At 51.1% G+C, this 17623-nt stretch overlaps 2 protein-coding genes across 9 annotated transcripts in view; both read left to right on the top strand.

The window, feature by feature from the left end:
- Window positions 1–11738, top strand: part of GRAMD2A (GRAM domain containing 2A) — a 35981-nt gene extending 24243 nt beyond the window's left edge. For 4 of the 8 annotated variants that reach the window (XM_027572336.1, XM_027572340.1, XM_027572341.1 and 1 more), the window contains exons 2-12: window positions 1445–1537; window positions 2984–3041; window positions 3399–3474; window positions 4080–4183; window positions 4759–4857; window positions 4982–5053; window positions 5584–5646; window positions 6650–6794; window positions 7041–7140; window positions 7986–8090; window positions 8274–8412. In XM_027572336.1, coding sequence (XP_027428137.1) covers window positions 1445–1537; window positions 2984–3041; window positions 3399–3474; window positions 4080–4183; window positions 4759–4857; window positions 4982–5053; window positions 5584–5646; window positions 6650–6794; window positions 7041–7140; window positions 7986–8090; window positions 8274–8277 — 919 coding nt within the window. In that variant the 3' untranslated portion in view covers window positions 8278–8412. Of the gene's footprint in view, window positions 1–1049; window positions 1184–1444; window positions 1538–2889; window positions 3042–3398; window positions 3475–4079; window positions 4184–4758; window positions 4858–4981; window positions 5054–5583; window positions 5647–6649; window positions 6795–7040; window positions 7141–7985; window positions 8095–8273 lie in introns of those variants that run through there. The other 4 variants (XM_027572339.1, XM_027572343.1, XM_027572337.1 and 1 more) reach the window with 4 other exon arrangements.
- Window positions 1–17623, top strand: part of MYO9A (myosin IXA) — a 347057-nt gene that overhangs the window by 13658 nt on the left and 315776 nt on the right. The gene's annotated exons all lie outside the window — the stretch shown is intronic.

The following is a 17623-nucleotide window of genomic DNA, read 5'->3' as shown; positions in this document are numbered from 1 at the left end:
TATATTTATGCATAAACCTTTGGGTGATTTTTGAAGATTTTTTTCCTTCTGGGGGATTTTGATCATCATATTTATAGGTTTTATCTTTTTCATATTTTCTATAATGAGCATAATAAAAATCAAGAGGGGGAGGAAAAACCCTCTTGAACTGTGAAATGATGGAACCAAATAAATCTAGAAATTACCTTTGGGGGTCAAAAGGGTCAAATCACTAGCAAAACTTGTCGCTTTGCAAGATTCAGGAAACCTATGTTGATTTGTGCACCAAAATTCTCCATAAGGGCAAGGACAGAGGTCACCAGGCCACAGGGCTGTGGATGGGCTGATTTTGTAGGGTGAGGTCACCTGGCTCTTCACTGTGTGATACTGGGTCCCTTGGCTGGTCTGTTTCCTACTGTGTACACAGCATGGTAGGGGGTCAGACTATCTCATCTCTGAGGGTCTTGGCAGATCTCAGCTGAGTGGGCAACTCTGTTCTTGAAGAAGAGAACTTTGACTCACCCCAGTGAGAGCTGAGAGGGACTGCGGGCTGGTATTTGCAGGCTTCAGGTTCCAGCTCCTTATCTGCCCAGGACCTTGTAGCCTGTTTGCGACCACCACGGTGCCCTGCCTTGGCCCTGCTTCTTGGCCACCCTCTCTTCCTGTCAGCTTCTGGGCCCACTCTGTTGGGGGTGAGTTGGACTGCTCAGGCTTTATTGATTCCTAGCCTGTCTCCTGGAGGGGCAGGAACGGGGGACCCTATGCTTTAGAGCTGTTTAGGGGAGGCATGAACTCAAAAGCCACTGGGGAGCCCTACCTGCCCAGGGAGATGGCGGCTCCTCCCTCCAGGGCCCCCTCTCTGTGACATTTTTGAGATGGCTTGGCTCTCAGGGCCAAGGTGCCCTGTGCGTCCGAAGGCCACCAGACCACCTCCTGGTGCGGGTCCGCTCCTCCCCTCCCAGCCCATGGTTACCTGTGGGCCGACTGGAGACCCGCCCTCACACACACACCCTCACTGCACCAGTTCCTCAGCTCTGCTTCAGCCTCCTGTGCTCCGCATCCTTTCCCAGATCCCGATGGCTTATGGGAATGCCGCCCAGGCCCCTCAGGAACTTCTGTCAGCTGTGAGCAAGTCTTAGCGTCCTCCTTCCCACTGTGCTTTCTCAAGGGTGGGCCAGGCCTACCTGCCTGGTGCTCCACTAAGGTAGGCTGATTTTCTTTCCGGGCTGGGCATAAACTGACCTGCAGGCTTCCAGAAAAGGCGGCATGAGATTGCCCCCTCTGTCAGGAACCAGAGCACTCCTGCCTGAGCTGCTGCCTCTGACCGGTCACATCTTCAGCCTCCGCCTGAATAGCAGGGCCCGTCTGGGGTGCGGGCAGAGGAGCCGGCCTGGGCGTGTGAAGTTGCTAGGGAAAGGTGCTCCCACAGAGCCGCCCTTCCTGATGTGGGCCTGTTTCTGTGCAGCGACCAACAGATGCACGGAAAGACGGCTTCTCTGAAGAGCCCCGTGTCCTGCTCAGAGAAACTAGCCAAGGTTCAGGCACGCCTGGACTCCAGGTGAGGCCCCTCCCAGTCAGAGATACCTATGGATGGGGGGTGGGAAGCCTTCAGGAGGACATTAAAGAAAGAGGCAGGGCGCCTGGGTGGCTCAGTTGGTTAAGCGACTGCCTTCGGCTCAGGTCGTGATCCTGGAGTCCTGGGATCGAGTCCCACATCGGGCTCGCTGCTCAGCGGGGAGTCTGCTTCTCCCTCTGACCCTCTTCCCTCTCGTGCTCTCTGTCTCTCATTCTCTCTCTCTCAAATAAATAAAATCTTTAAAAAAAAAAAGAAAGGGGCAGATAAAAAAGAATGAAATCTTGCCATTTGCAATGACATGGTTGGAGCTAGAGAGTATTATGCTAAGTGAAATTAAGTCCGAGAAAGACAAATACCATATGATTTCACTCATATGTGGAATTTAAGAGACAAATCAAACGAGCAAAGGGGAGAAGAGGAGAGAGAGAGGGACAAACCAAGAAACAGACTCTGGACTCAAGAGAACACACTGATGGGCACCAGCAGGGAGGTGGGTGGAGGGATGGCTGACATGGGTGATGGGGTTGAAGGAGTGCACTTGTCGTGATGAGGGTGATGTATGGAAGTATCGAATCACTTTATTGTACGCCTGAAATTAATATTGCACTGTATGTTAACTGGCTGGTGTTTAAATAAAAAATAAGAAAGGGGCAAAGGGCTTAAAGAAGGGGCAGAAAGGGGACCTTGCGTCTGGTGTTAGGCTGGGCATAGGCTGCCCCGCGCCTCTTCTTCCCAGTCCGGGGCCTGTCCCGGCACACGGGGACCTAGCAGAGTCTAGGCTTCTCAGATTACCGGCCTCCTCCCTGCCCACCTGTCCTCAGGCCAACCTGGCCAGGGCAAAGCTTTGCGTTCCAGCACCACCCCCTCTCCTTCAGCCTTGGTAGCCTCCCTCAGGTCAGGTGAGTCTGCTGAGCTCCAGGCTGCCGGGAGGGAGGAGGCTGCAAGGAGGGCAGTCCTGCCGGGATCATGGCCCATGGCCAGGCCCCGGAGCCGTGAGTCTGACATCTCCACCTCACCTGCAAACTGGTCCCGATCCCTGTGTCTCCTGCTCACCTATCCTTGGGTCTGCTCCTCTGCTTATCCTTTGGCCAGAGATGTGGGAGAGGGTTTTTGATACCCAGGGGTAGGCAGCTCCTAAGCATCTCTGGGAGATGGGAGATGGAGGCTCAGGAGGAGCATACCTCCTGGGGGGCCCGCTGCCCACTGCTGTCTGGGAGGAAGGCTCCCAGCGTGCACAAGTGCCCTTCCCCAGGGCTGAGCTCCGTCCTCCCTGTTGCTTATCACCTTGCTGTGGCTCCTAGAGAAGGGCCTCAGTCTTCAATCTCTCCCCCAAGCTTCTGGCTTGAAGCCAGGGCAGACCTGGCACCAAGGATGTATGGGCAGGACTCAAGGGTTCCTTGTCCCTGGAATGGAATGTCTCCTTTGCAGTCTGCACTGGCCAGAAGGCTTGAAGGGTGAAGAGATAAAGAAGTGTGGCCGAGAAGGGGTAAGTGCGTGGAGGCTGCCTTTTCACTGCCCATCAAGGGAGGGGCTCTGGGCAGCCCGAATCCAGGGACTGTTGGCTCCTTGGCCGCCAAGGCCTGTCACCAAGGGAAACCTGAGTGACTGTCCCCTCCTGGGTGGGGTGGTGCGTCCCCTTCCCGTCAGTGCTGCCCGTCAGGACCTCCTGTCGTCATGTCACCGAGAGACAAGCTGCGCTAGGGACTCAGCCTCTCACCCCTGCTGGCTCTTTGCCGACTGCTTGGTGCTAAGTCCCCGGAGCCCCTGCCCCCATGGCATTATTTCCTGGTGGCTGGTGCAGGGCCCCTTTGGGACTTCTCAGCCCCAGCTTGTGTGTTTGCAGACGCTACTGAGTAAATACAACCAACAATACCACAAGCTGTTTAAGGACATTCCCTTGGAGGAGGTGGTTCTCAAAGGTGAGCTGTCTCCCAGGTGTGCCTGGACAGGTGCCTAGAGTGCCTGAGGCCCAGGTCCTCTCCTCTGGAGCCTCCAAGGCACAATTTTGATATGGGAACTGGCTGCCCTTTGCATGTGGTTGCGCCTGTTTTCTTTAGAAGTCTGAGAAGACCGGGCAGATGGAGGATCTGAAATGGGATTTATGAAAGTATTCTTGGGGCAGTGTCAGGGCTTCCAAATTTATTTCTGTTCTGTTCTTATCCATGACTTTTCTTTCCTGCTCAGGCTTCTCAGTGAGCATGTGGGACACAATCGAGGCCCTCTCTCCAGGGCAGGGCAAGGAGTTCTGCCCAAGGGAGTGAGAATCCAGGCTTAGGGAACCCTCTGAAGCATGAGTAGAGGAAGAGGAAAGATCTAGCAGTTTGGTGGGCTCAGGTGGGGCAGTCAGGACTCTTGAGAAGGACTCAGGGTGCTGGTGGAATGGGTGGTTTGGGGCCTGGGGTTGGGAAGGGGGGTTCTGAGCAAGGCAGTCCCTGAGGCTGGGCTCTGGACTCCTGAGTGTGAGGACGTAGGCCCTGGGCCTTCGGGGTTGCTCATGGCAGTCTTCTTTCCTATGACTTCCCAGTGTGTTCCTGCGCCCTCCAGAGAGACCTCCTTCTCCAGGGCCGGCTCTACATCTCCCCCAACTGGCTCTGCTTCCATGCCAGCCTCTTTGGCAAGGATATAAAGGTAGTAATAAGTGGTAAGGGCTGCAATGGGCCCATGAGGCCCCAGCTGGGAAAGAGACAGGGCCCCTACCCTGCGGGCATTAGGCACCTGGTGAAGCCTCTCACTGTGAGGCATCCCACCTGGTCTCCAGGGAAGTAGCTTCACCCCTTCCAAAGCAGGGCCCCAATCTAGACTCCAGAGTCTAGAACAGTTCACAGCCAATTTATTCTGCCTATGGGTACCTCTGAAATGCCTTCAGAATCAGAGTGGTATGTCACACTTTGGGGGAGCCATAATTGTGGCCAGGTGGTGGCTCAGGGAAACTCCATTACTGGAGTATGGGGTTCACCAGGGCAACCATCCTTGGCCTCCTGGATAATAGGGTGAGAGCCCAGAGGGCAGGGGCAGGGCGGTGGGACACCTGGAAGGGGAGCCTGCATCAGAGAGTAGAACGCTCACATATTCTCCCACATAGGGCCAGCCTTCTCCATGGTGTCCATGCTTGGCTGACTGCCAGTCAGGGGGCACTATGCAGGAAGCAAAGGGACTGTGTCCTTGGGGGTGAGTCCTGGAGAAGCATGCATCTCCTCCCTCAGGTGGTCATTCCCGTGGTGTCTGTCCAAATGATCAAAAAACACAAGATGGCGCGGCTTCTTCCCAATGGCCTGGCCATCACCACCAACACCAGCCAGAAGGTCAGTGAGTCTCTGGGCCGGCCATCCCTTGTAAGTCTCCTGTCCCAACCCCAGGATCCTGACTCTGGTACTCTCTCCAGTCTGTACTTACACCACCCTTTTCTGTTTTCTTTCTCTGTCCCAGTACATCTTTGTGTCACTGCTTTCCCGGGACAGTGTATATGACATGCTGAGGAGGGTCTGCACACACCTCCAGGTATGGAGCTCCGGGGCAGGAGTTGGGCCAGGGCGGTTGCTCAGGCCTAGACTGAGGTCTTGGGACAAGGCTGTTGGGAGAGGTTGGCCAGTCTCTCCAGCACAGGGATCAAGAGCAGGGAGAGGCGAGTAATGGGCTCAGGCCCAGTGTATCTGAGCTTAGTCCTTGGACGGGGTGTCTATGCTTATGAGCATGTCTCTTTGAGGCCAGTGGCCGCTGTGTGTCCCCATGTGTATGCCCTCAGCGTGCAGACAGAAGCACGTGGCTGCTTTCCGGTATGCCTACAGCTCTCTTTGGCCCACGCTGAGGAAGTGGGGAGGGGCAGCAGCATGGGGAAGTACATTGCCTTGGATTTACCCTCTGCTCCAGCACTAACTAGGCGACTCTGGCAAACTCTGGGAGCTAGGCTTCCTCTGACCCAAGGTGGCTTATTTGGAGGTAAAGCTCTCTTGGAGAGTGCTAACACTTCCTCACTCCTGACCTTGGCTGTTCCTGATGGACAAGTGACCCCAGTTCCCTTTCTTCCTTAGCCTTCCAGCAAGAAGAGCCTGAGTGTAAGAGAATTTCCAGAGGAACCTGAGTGCGAGTCCCTGGTGAGAACTGAGGTTGGAAGCGAAAGCTGCGGGTGTGAGGGAGCCTATGGCTCTGAGGCTTCAGGGCCTCCCGGGCAGCAGCCCACAATGTCCCCTCGTCCCCTTCCAGGCTCAAGAGCCAGTGGCCAGGCTATGCCAGGGGGGTCCCCTAGACCTGACACGCTCCATGCCATGCGGAGCCACTAGGTCCTGGGCAGATCTGCTGACTTTCTGAGCAGAACAGATGTCCAGCCTCCAGAACACTGCCCAGGTTGGATCCCACACCTGTACAGCCACAGAGCCAGTGACCATTCTCTTTTCTTTAGCAGTGTTTAGGTCAGGAGGGCCTTCCAGGGGATGGAGATGTCCTCGGGGAAGAACTCCAAAGGCTATCACTGTAGAACTCAGACTCATTTGAGATGCTGAGGTCCCAGCAGTTTCCTTTGCTGCTGGGGTTCTGGGTAGGCAGAGCTTAGTTGCTAGAACGGTGATGGGGATGGAAATGACCCCAGGGTGTTTGAAGTCTCCTTCACTAACCACTAAGCATTTAGCCAAGCATATAATATGCACTATACTATGCAGGGGATAGAAGGTGCTGTTCCCATTTTTGTTGATGGGGACCCTAAGTACCCCCTGCTAAGGTCAGTGATGTACTTAGGGTCAGAGTCCAGATTAGGAGGACTTATCCAATCTAAGATACATCGTGCCAAGCTTTCCTGGGCTCAGCGGATCTGAGCACGTACCTGGGTTAGCTCACGTCTTGGATCCCACTGTGGTTCTATAGTAGCAGTCTTCAAAGACATTGTTCCCCGGAAGAATGGCTGGTCCCAGCAAGGAAGCAGGTAAGAGAGACATGTGGTTGCTAAGGCAATGGTTTCCCTCCTTCTGGGTACCTGCCATCATGCTCACTAGGTATCTGTATTGGTAGTACCTGGAAAAGCTTTGATAAACCCATTGTGGGCCCCTTAGGACAAGTGACATCCCAAGGGTCATAGAGAGACAGTTTCTCCTGCCTTCTCTGCAGGAAGTCCTCATCCCTGAGATGAAGTGGAGAAAAGTGTGCCCAGCCTCCAGGTCCCTGTCGCTCCCAGACAACATCCCTTGTATACCTCGGGCATCCATGGACTCCACGGACAGCTTCTTTCCCTCCAGGAAGCCTCCCGGGTCTGGTGAGCTCAGGGTGCTCGTCTGTGACAACTGTTTGCAAAGACCAGGCTTTCCCTGCCCCCACTTCTGCAAAATGGAAAAATCACAGCCAGCAAGGCTTCTGAGAGCTGTTTCGTACTTTATCCAAATCCATAAGGGAAAGCCAAGCCAAAAGCCTAAGCAGCTTGAGAATGAGGGGAGGTGGGCTTGCTCCTTGCTGGGCTGGGCGTCCTGCCACAGGACGAAGCCTAACTGCTCTCCTATCACAGAGAAGGCCGTCTGTGAGGAGGAGAAGCTGGAGGAAGAGCCCAGGAGCGACGGGGAGCTGAGGCTCTGGGATTACCAGCTCCTCAAGGTCATCTTTGTGCTGTAGGTGACTATATTGGAGATGGGAGGGGTCAAACTCATCTGGGTGTCTGGCTGTTTGGAGCAGGGGCCTCTGTGTGTGGGGAGGTCAATGTCCAGAGTGAGGGGAAGGTCCTAAGTCAACTGAAAGCTCCTGAGTGGTGTCTGGAGGCTACCTTCTGTAGCAAGACAAAGTGCCTCCAGTCTTTATTCATGCACCCCTGTAATTTAGGGTTAAGGCTGTGCAGTAGGGAGGGGCAGGATACGAAGCTATTGAAAAAAGGGAAAGTTGCACGGGACTGGGGAGGGGGACAGCTGACAAAATTGGAGAGGGCCATCAGATAGACTAGGGGAGAGCCATGGCCTTCCTGCCACCCACCTTTAGAGCAGTTTTTGGAACCCCAGACTTGTCTGTAATTCTGCCTAAGGACCAGCCGAATGGTGAGCACGGTGGGGCCCCTGGCTTCCCCTCACCTTACCTCATGATCTTCCTCTGGTTCTGCTGGCTGAGTTCCAACTGTCAGCCTCAGCACTTGCTGGGAGAAGGGGCGTACCACCTTGGGGGATAATCTTAGCGGCCTTGAAGAGGAGGCAGAGGACCAAGGTGGCTGGTCAGAGGGAAGGTGGGCTCAGTTTAAGGACCCAGAATTCCTGCTGGGCTTCAAAGACACCTCCATGGGGACGAGTCTCAGGACCCCCACATGGCCTCTGGGAACAAAGATTTCCAGGCCGAAATGTAGCTGAGAGGCAACGAGTTCTTTAATTCTGCCAGTTGCAGGAAGTAGCTTTGTCCCCACTCCTATTTTTGGTGAGCCTCCAAAAATGTCCTTTTTCCAGATAAGATATCCTTCTTATCTCTCTTGCTCTAGGATCTGCTTCTTGGTCATGGCCTCATCCTATCTGGCAGTCCGCATCTCCTGGCTAGAACAGCAGTTATGCTCCCTGAATTGGGATGGCCCGGTCCCTGGGCACAGGTGAAGTCCTGTCTCTTCCCAGTGCCTTAGGGATTGGAGGTAAAGGACAGGAGCCAATACCTATGGCCAGGCTGCTTGTTGTCCTGGTTGGACTTGGCCCTGCCCTTGGGCTGGCGCAAGCAAGGTTGGACACAGTGCGCAGGGTAAGGCCCCTTCTCTGATCTGGGGATCTCCTGTGTGCAGGTAACAACCACCTTGGCTTCTCCAAGAAGAACGCTCTGGGTGCTAAGCTTCCACCAGTGACCCCCGTGGTTTACGCTGTTGCTGTGCTGAGACGGAGTATGAAGGAAAATACTCCAGATCCTTCCTCCTCCCTGCAACTCTTATCCCTGCTGTTGACAAAGCTCCTACAATTTGGGGACTAAGACACGAAGCCAGATTCTTGGAACCAGCCGAGAAATTCTGCATACTAAGCTTCAGCAAGCCCTTGGACAAAGAAAGTTAGCGTGTTCCTTGGAAACAGTCTGGCACAGAGGCAGAGCACTAGGAACCACCCAAGGGACAAAGGCCACGATTTGGTACCTGGAATGCAGCTCTCCACGGCCACGTGGCTCGCGGCAGTAGTGGCACATAGGCCCAGACGCAAGCCACCAGTGGGGCTCTGCTCTCTCCCAACATACTGTGCTCTCACTGGGGCCCCCAAGGGTCCCTGTCCTGGGGCCCAAAGGGACTGGGAGCTAGGCACCTGTCAGGCCCAGAGCAGACAGGGGAGGTGGGGTGGGGGAGCTAGGAACGACCAGAGGAGGGTGCGTAGCTAGGATCCCAGCCAGAGGGGAAGGTTCCCGCCCCTCATGAGGAGGCTGGCTGAATCCGGAGGACAGTACTTGCAGCAGAGGATGGTGGCAGGGGCTGCGAAGGAGGGCCGAGGTCCAGCGTTCTGTGTCCTTAGCTGCCACTTCCTGGTGAGACAGGTGGAACAGGGCCTGTGGTCACTGTGGTCACAGACCTGGTACTGCCTCTTCCCCTGGTGTGCTCAAACAGTTCTAAGGTGCCCCAGGCAGGAAGTAGAGGATGGGGGGTGGGGAGGGGAAGGTCGGTGGCTTTGATTTGAGCTGGCTTTGTACTCCCTGCCTGACTGCCTGAGAGGCCATGACCAATAGCAGCCTGTTGGGGACATGTGGCTGGGCAGCTGGGCATGAGGGTGTTGGGCCACCGCAGGGCAGAGCTCACTCGTGTCACTTGGAATCGGGGAGTTGCAGGCCATGGGGGAGGGTCCTCCACTCCATGAATAAGGTCGGGGTGTCCAAGGTGGGCCTGGTACAGTGCAGGGACCAGGTCAAGGGGTTCTGTCTGATACCTCTGGGGACAAGAGAGGTGGGGGATGGGAAGAGTGGACACAGTGGTAGCTTTGCCTTAGAGAGTTCTCCATCTCTCCAAGTGCCTCAGAACTCTGCCTGCTCTCCCTGGGACTCCAGTATGCCAAGACAGTGCCTTTGGGGGTTCTAGAAGGGCCTTCGTGAGGAGGTCAGGTGTGTCAGGCAAAGTCACTGGTGATGGGGTGAGTGTGTCAGAAACAGTCACTGCTTTTCCTTCTTCAAACACCTGAGAGGTTAATCAGGGAAAAATCCAAGTGGAAATGAGTTATTGTGGAGCCATGATTGTCCTGTTTATGACAAACCCAAATGAGGATGTGGGGGACGGATCTGTAGGTGACAAGTCCCTAAGCTCAGACGAGCGGTCTCTTTATTCTTCCCCGCTGCAGTTTCTAGGATTAAGCTTAGAGCCTGCCTGGGGGGTTGCTTGTACCACCTCTGTGGGTGTCAGGGGAACTCATATTCCATTCTCCCCACAGCACCACACTGGATAAAAACCCATCCTTTTTTTGGAACCAGCCCCCTTCAACACTCCTTTTTATCATTTTTCAGGGAAATAGTCCTACTTGCCCCAGTGTCTCCCCGCCTTGGTCCTTGCTGAAGGGCAGGGAGAACAGGTCCATTCTCTGAGCCCTGCTAGGTTGAGCCAGAGGCTCGTGAGAGGCCACCAGAGGTACCAAGTCATGGGTAGCTGTGCCAACATGCTGGTGAATCCGGTCTCCAGCCATGCCCTGGGCTCAGAAAAGGCAAGAGGCATGCTATAGGGGAGGTGGCTCTGGAGGTCCTCTTGGGCATGAGTGTGCCTGTCACTCTGGAGGGCCCCTTGTCCGTTTCTCCCTTTTGTTCCTCAGCCTGGTCCTGTGGGGCCACTGTCCTTTCCCTTGTGTTCATTTGTAAACTATGTGTATTTATACAGAACTGCTTGCACTGGCTGAGTCCCTTTGAGTCCCTGAGAGATTGGTTCGACTATCCTTGGGTTGTTCCAGCATGGCAGTAGCCTTTGAAAATATTTTAAAATATAAACATTTGATTTTTTCTAGTGTCCTGTGGTATGGAAAGTTCATTTTTATCTTTTGACGACTCACAAAAGGTCCTCATGTTAACATATTTGGCACTAAGGAGACTGACGGGGCCCAAGTCATCCCCAGAATCTCGAGTACTCTGCAAATCTCACAGGGCTGTGGCTGAGCCGCCTCATACTTCAGGCATACTGGGAAGGTGAAGAGCAGCCACAGGAAACCTCCGCAGCCTCCTGCCTCTGCTGGGGGGACACCGAGAAGGCTTCCCTATTTCTCTTGGGCAGCTCCAAAGCAACGTCCTGGGTTCAAATGGTACTGTGCTTCTGACTCAGGAATTCAAGTCCAGAACTCCGAGCCAGAAAATCCCTGTGTCCTTTTCTATGACATCGAGCCTAGGTTAGGGAGGTGAAGTTCCAATTTGTGTCACGTTACCTTTCTTTTTCCCTAGGATGCCCCTTCTAGTAGTGATTCATTCATTCAGCAAATACTGAGCCCAGAGCACGAGCCAGGTACTATGTGGGGCACTGGGGATATAGCAGTGAACATGTCACTCAGTATCTCTGTGTCCCCATGGCACTTACACACCATGTAAACATAAGTTCCAAGTAAATATGTAAACAAGCAAGGTAAGTACAGATTGTGGTTAGGTTCCATGAAGGGGAGAAACGGTGATATGAGTAAATGGGGAGTTGGCTATAGATGGGTGGTCGGTCAGGAAAGGTTCTCTGAAGTGACTTTTAGATTAATGTTAAAGGATGAGGAACCAGCCACGGGAGGAGCATTTCGTGGCAAATGGATCAGTAACTGCAAAACGTAGGAGAGAACACATATGTCTCTTCTGCACAGAGAGACTCTGCATGACGCTAGGATACTGATCAGGTGGGAGAGTGATGTGGAAAGAGGTTGGAGAGGTCAACACCAACAACATATACAACCAATTAAAAAATGGGTAAGGAACTTGAATGGACATTTCTCCGAAGAAGAGATACAAATGGCCGACAGGCACATGAAAAGATGCTCAGCATCACTAGTCACTAGGGAAATCAGAACCACAATCAGGCGCCACTTCACACACATTAGGACGGCTACTCTCAAACAGAAAACAAGTGTTGGTGAGGATGTGGGGAAATTGGAGGCCTTATGCACTGCAGGTGGGAATGTAAAATGGTGCCGCTGCCGCTGTGCAAAATAGTATGGCAGTTTTTCAAAACACTAAAGGCAATTACCATATGATCCAGTAATACCACTCCTGGCTGTATACCCAAAAGAACTGAAAGCAGAGTTTGAAGAGTTATCTATCTGCACACCCACGTTCAGAGGAGCATTACTCATAATAGCCGAAAGGTGGAAGCAACCCAGGTCAGGTGTCTATTAACCAATGAATGGATAAGCAAAATGTGGTATATGCATACAATGGAATGTTACTCATCCTTAAAAAGGAGGAAAATTCTAACACATGCTATAATATGGATGAACTTTGAGGACATTCTGCCAAGTGAAATAAGCCAGCCACAAAAAAGCAAACAGTGGGGCACCTGGGTGGCTCAGTCAGCTGAGCCACTGTCTCTTGATTTCGACTCAGGTCATGATCTCAGGGTCTTGGGATCGAACCCCTGTATTGGGCTCCGTGCTCAGCGGGGAGTCTTCTTCTCCCTCTCCCTCTGCTCCTCCCCTTGCTCACACACACACTCTCAAATAAATAAATCTTTAGAAAAAAAAAAAGATAAACACTGTATGATTCCACTTATATGAGGTACCTAGAGTGGTCACATTCATAGAGACAGAAAGTAGAGTGGTGTTTGCCAGGGGCTGGGGGGAAGGGAAGCGAGAGTTATTGTTTAATGGGCATAGAGTTTCAGTTTTACAAGACGAACAGAGTTCTGGAGACAGTGATGATGGTTGCACAACAATGGGAATATACTTGACACTATGGAACTATACACTTAAAAGTGATGACAGTAAATTTTATGTGTATTTTACCACACACACACACACACACACACACACAAAGAGGCTGGAGAGGTAGACAGTAAAAGGGAATTTGGACTTTATACAATCCCTGGGTACTGCTGCTCAGATCAGAAAGTTTGGAGTCTGTAGGATCAGTGGTTGCTGAAAACAAATGCTTTCTTTTGCTAGATGAAATAAACACGTGAATGTAATATGCAGGAAAATATGGCTGATAATCTACATAATATACCCCTTTCCATTATTCTCAGGGACTGGTTCATAGCAGCAGCATCACAGAGAGGGCATACAATCCTTATAATTTTAAAGTTGAAATGAGCTAGCTTTATAAGGAAGAAACAACTGCCTTAAATTTGGAGACATTGGAGAATATATATATATATATATATATGCAGGAGCCTGGGTTTTACAACATGGGTGTAGCCAGACAAGGCAGGGTCGTGGGAGGAGCAGGGGCTCTGGTGAAAAGGACATTCAGGAATGAGGGGAGCTCTGGCTGAACTGTAACCCACAGGGGTCTCCTGTGAGTAAGAGACTGCCCCCACCCCTACCCCTGGCCCCCAGCCAGCCAGCCTTGGCCCGCCTACCTGGTGGCCATGGCATTAGGACACCTGTCGAGCTGGGTGAGGTCATGAACCTGGGCTGCCCCTCTCTCCCAGCTGCTGGGCTGCAGAAGCAGGGTGTCCTAGGGTAGAGAAGCTTCTCAGAGAAGGCTCTCAGGTTTGCCTCAGGCGGGGACTGAAGCCAGATCTCCAGGCTGGTCTCCTTGAGGGGGGAAGAGATGCCATCTAGGCCACAAGGTGGCAGCAAAGCCCAGCAGGAGCTGGAGCCGCAGAGAGGACCAGACTTCATTCTCCTTCGGCAGAGAAAGGCCCCGGCTGCTGTTCCCTTGTGGGGTGAAACCGGGCCAGGTCTGGTCCGAGTCCAGTGCATCGCCTATCCAGCGGCAGAAGGGGAGCTCTGGCAAGCTCCCGTGGCCATTTCTCCACGGTCTCCTTTGGTCGTTTCTCTTTTCCTTTTCCTCTTCTTTCATGGGGGGGAGGGGGGTTGGTGGGGGGCAGAATGGAATGCCTTCCCAAAGGCTCTCCAGACCTGAAGGTCAGGCCAGTAGGGAGGCAGACCTGGCAGGTGTGAAGAACCAGCATGTGTTGTTTGGGGGTGTGGGGTGAGGGGATGGGTGGATGTAGGAGGGGGAGGGTGGGGAGCTCGGCTACTCTTCCAACAAGGGCATAGAAATCCCAGGTTTCCCCTTGACCTGCCCTTGCTGTCAGCAGCATCTTCTTTTACTCAGGGCACAGAATTACAGAAACCTGGCTCCCCCAAAGTGTGATCTCAGGAGGCCACAACACTCCTTCCTCTCCTACCTTCATTCAGAGATGAGGGGCTAGAACCCAGAGAGCAGAGGATTCAGGTTTAGAGGTTTAGCACTGCTTTGTCCACCTGAAGTGAGAGGGAGGGAGGTGTTTAAGCCTCTGAAACGATAATCCAGAGAAACCCGAGTGCATTTCCCTGAGTGCCTGACCTCCACAGAGCCAAGGAGCACCTGGCGCCCAGCAGGCCCAGCTTGTCCGGCCCCCGTTGCGTTGGCAGGGCTCCTTGCCTTCCCGGAATGTGTTCCTTCTTGTTTGCCACTCAGTGCCTGGCCCAAAGCCAAACCTGGGCTGCTCGGAATACCAGGCCCCACTCCCTTCTCTCACAAGATCTGAGACAAGGCTCTCTTCCACTTGGGGAAAGGCCAGGACCTCTTTGCAGCCTCATCCCGCTGGTGCCCACTTCTCTAGGGATATCAGAGCCTCCAGCTGCTGAGAGCAGAATCACTTAGGGAGGTTACAGCTGGGACCCCAGCAAAGCTGAGTGTGGCCTATCGACATCCTATCCTATTCGGCAGCCTTCTAAAGTGGGCCAGAGTGGGCAAAGCTTACTCATGAGCTATTCATTAACTTGTTAAAGGCAGAAAGGTTGGCTTAGGCACCACTTTGAGAAAATGTGACACCCACTTCTCCTGGATTCACTCTAGCATGGAGGCGTGTTAATTGGTGTAGAATTTCTGATGCAAGTTTTTCTTTGCTGTTAGTTCCAAATACCAGGCTAGTCTGAATGCATGCTCTCTCCAGTACGTAACTACTATTAAAAGATTTATTAAGCACCTTCTGTGGGCTCCTGATTGTATGCTCCTATAGATACTATGATACTATAATTTTCTGAGCACTTAACTGGGTACCAGGCCCTGTACAAGGTGCTTTTTATACTCATCTCATTTGACTCTCAATACAAGAATCTCTCAATACAACCATACAGTTTTCACACCTTATGCTGTGCAAACTGAGACCGAAAGGCCAGAAATACAATGTGGAACCCTTCAGGGAGTTTATTGAGGAAACAAGATAGAGGGAAGAGCTATTCTAACAGTGTAAAACATGTGAGCCCATGGTAAGTACAGAAGGGAGTGGTACAAAAAAGGGACCAACTCATTGGCAGAGGGGTGTGAAGCGTGTGTGGGCTTCAAAGAATGAGTAAGAGCTGGATCAGAGAAGAGATGTGGGGAGGAGCCTCACAAGGTACGTGTGCGAGGGATAACATTGGTAAAAAGGACTGTGTGGAGGATGGTGCGGATGAAAACTTGTGAGAAGCAGAGTTCCTGCTGGGGAATGAAAACACAAGTGGGCAAAATCCTGAGGGATTTAAATGCCAGGATGAGAAGGAAAGATTTGAACTTTCAGGCAATGAGGGGCTACTGGAGCTACTGAAGCTTAGGAGTGATGTTTAGATAAATTTGGTGGTTTAGGAATGCTGGTTTGGCAGTGGAGTACAAAGCAGATTAAAAGTCCAAGCGAGGGGCACCTGGGTGGCTCGGTCATTAAGCGTCTGCCTTCCGCTCAGGTCGTGATCCCAGGGTCTTGGGATCGAGCCCCGCATCGGGCTCCCTGCTCCGCAGGAAGCCTGCTTCTCCCTCTCCCTCTGCCCCTGCTTGGGTTCCCTCTCTCGCTGTGTTTCTCTCTCTGTCAAATAAATAAATAAAATCTTTAAAAAAAATAAAAATAAAAGTCCAAGCGAAATAAGTCAATCAGAAAAAGACGAGTATCATATGATCTCACTGGTATGAGGAATTCTTAATCTCAGGAAACAAACTGAGGGTTGCTGGAGTGGTGGGGGGTGGGAGGGATGGGGTGGCTGGGTGATAGACATTGGGGAGGGTATGTGCTATGGTGAGCGCTGTGAATTGTGTTAAGACTGTTGAATCACAGACCTGTACCTCTGAAACAAATAATACATTATATTTAAAAAAAAAAAGGTAGGAAGGGAAAAACAAAGGGGGGGTAAATTGGAGGGGGAGATGAACCATGAGAGACTATGGACTCTGAGAAACAAACTGAGGGTTCTAGAGGGGAGGGGGGTTGGGGGGATGGGTTAGCCTGGTGATGGGTATTAAAGAGGGCACGTACTGAATGGAGCACTGGGTGTTATACGCAAACAATGAATCATGGAACACTACAACAAAAACTAATGACGTAATGTATGGTGATTAACATAATAAAATAAAATTAAAAAAAAAAGTCCAGCAGAATAGTCGAGATCATGGTTTCTCAACTTCAGCACTACTGATATTTTGGGCTGCCGAGTTCTTTGTTATAGGGGTTTTCTGTGCATTGTAGGATGCTTAGCTGCATCCTGGGCCTCTGTCCACCTCACACCAGTAGCACCCCCCCCCCCGCCACCGCCCCTTGGTGTGATAACCAAAGACATCTTCAGATGTTGCCAAATGTCCCCTGTGAGGCGAAACTGCCCCTGATTGGGAATCACTGGTCTAGATGGCAGGAGATTAGGGCTCGGGCCTCAGGATATTGGCAGGTATTTTTACAACCACTGTGTCCATCTATTGACTTTTAGAATAGCTGACAAAAATAAAAGTGGTTTCTTTTCTACAGGAAATTCATCATCAATGCCAAAGAACTTAATGGCCTAGAGAAAAGAGGTCTCAGAAGTAGATCATTCTGCATATTAGAAACCTCTAGAGGATACTCCAAAGCTACAGATAATGTGTTCTACACTCATTAGTCAGAAAGTGGCTGATATCAGGGTTTTTCTCCCTATCTCCCACCCCCAAGTCCTATATTGCTCAACAGCCACTTTGAGTAAGGAATGCCCAATCTGTCTGCAGGCAGAGAAGCTACTCATCTGTAATTTTGCTAGGTTTGCATTCACTTTTCCAAAATTTTGTTTTTGGCAATTAGTAAAGTTGATGGGTAGAGCTTAGCCTGCCAATGAAGAGTTATGATTTACTGAGATATGTCTTTGTCTAAAGGAGAAATCAGTGAAGTACAGCCCACTAGTTGGCTGCTCATTTTTCTAAATAGTTTTATTGGAACACAGTCACGCCCATTTGTTTATATATACAGTCTCTGGCCACCTTAGAGCTCCCAAGGCAGAGGCTGTGTAGTTACAACAGAGACCGTATGAACTGTAAGCCTATAATATTTATTATTATTTAAGAAGAAGTTTGCTGATCCCTGGTCTAAAGGAAAATGTGTATTCTTGTATGAAATTGTGGACTTAGATTCTCATTCTGTTGCTGGGGATGACAGATTTCATTTTCATTTTCATTTTCATTTTTTTCACTCAGATAATTATCATTGAGTGAGTTAGGCATTGAATGACTTAGGCATGATGCTAAGTGCTTGGGATATATTAGTGAACAAGGTACAAAGAGATCTTTAGCTTCATGGAGCTTATATATTGTAGTGGTGAGTGGAGGAAGATAAGATAATAAGCAACAAAGATACTAAATTATAATAGTTAATTATAACAATACATTATACAGTATGCTAGAAGGTGATTAAGTGCTAAAGGAAAAAGCGTAAAGCAAGAGAATTGGGATTGGAAATGCTGATGAGATACTGCAATTAAAAGAGGATAATGGTCATGCACTGCTGGTGGGAATGCAGACTGGTACAGCCACTGCAGAAAACAGTATAGAGGTTCCTCAAAAAATTAAAAAGAATTACCACACATATGATCCAGTAATTCCACTCCTGGGTATTTAGCCAAAGAATCTGAAAACACTAATTTGAAAAGATACATGCACCCCTATGTTTATAGCAGCACTATTTACAATAGCAAAGTTGTGGAAGCAGCCCAAGTGTCCATCAACAGATGAACAGGATAAAGAAGAGATGGTGTGTATATATATGTACATATATACACACCCTTATATTAATATTCCATATTATATATG

The sequence above is a fragment of the Zalophus californianus genome, chromosome 6 (genome assembly GCF_009762305.2).
Source record: "Zalophus californianus isolate mZalCal1 chromosome 6, mZalCal1.pri.v2, whole genome shotgun sequence".
Taxonomy (NCBI): domain Eukaryota; kingdom Metazoa; phylum Chordata; class Mammalia; order Carnivora; family Otariidae; genus Zalophus; species Zalophus californianus.
Note: the sequence above shows the minus strand (reverse complement) of the source record. Positions and strands in the feature narration are given on the sequence as shown.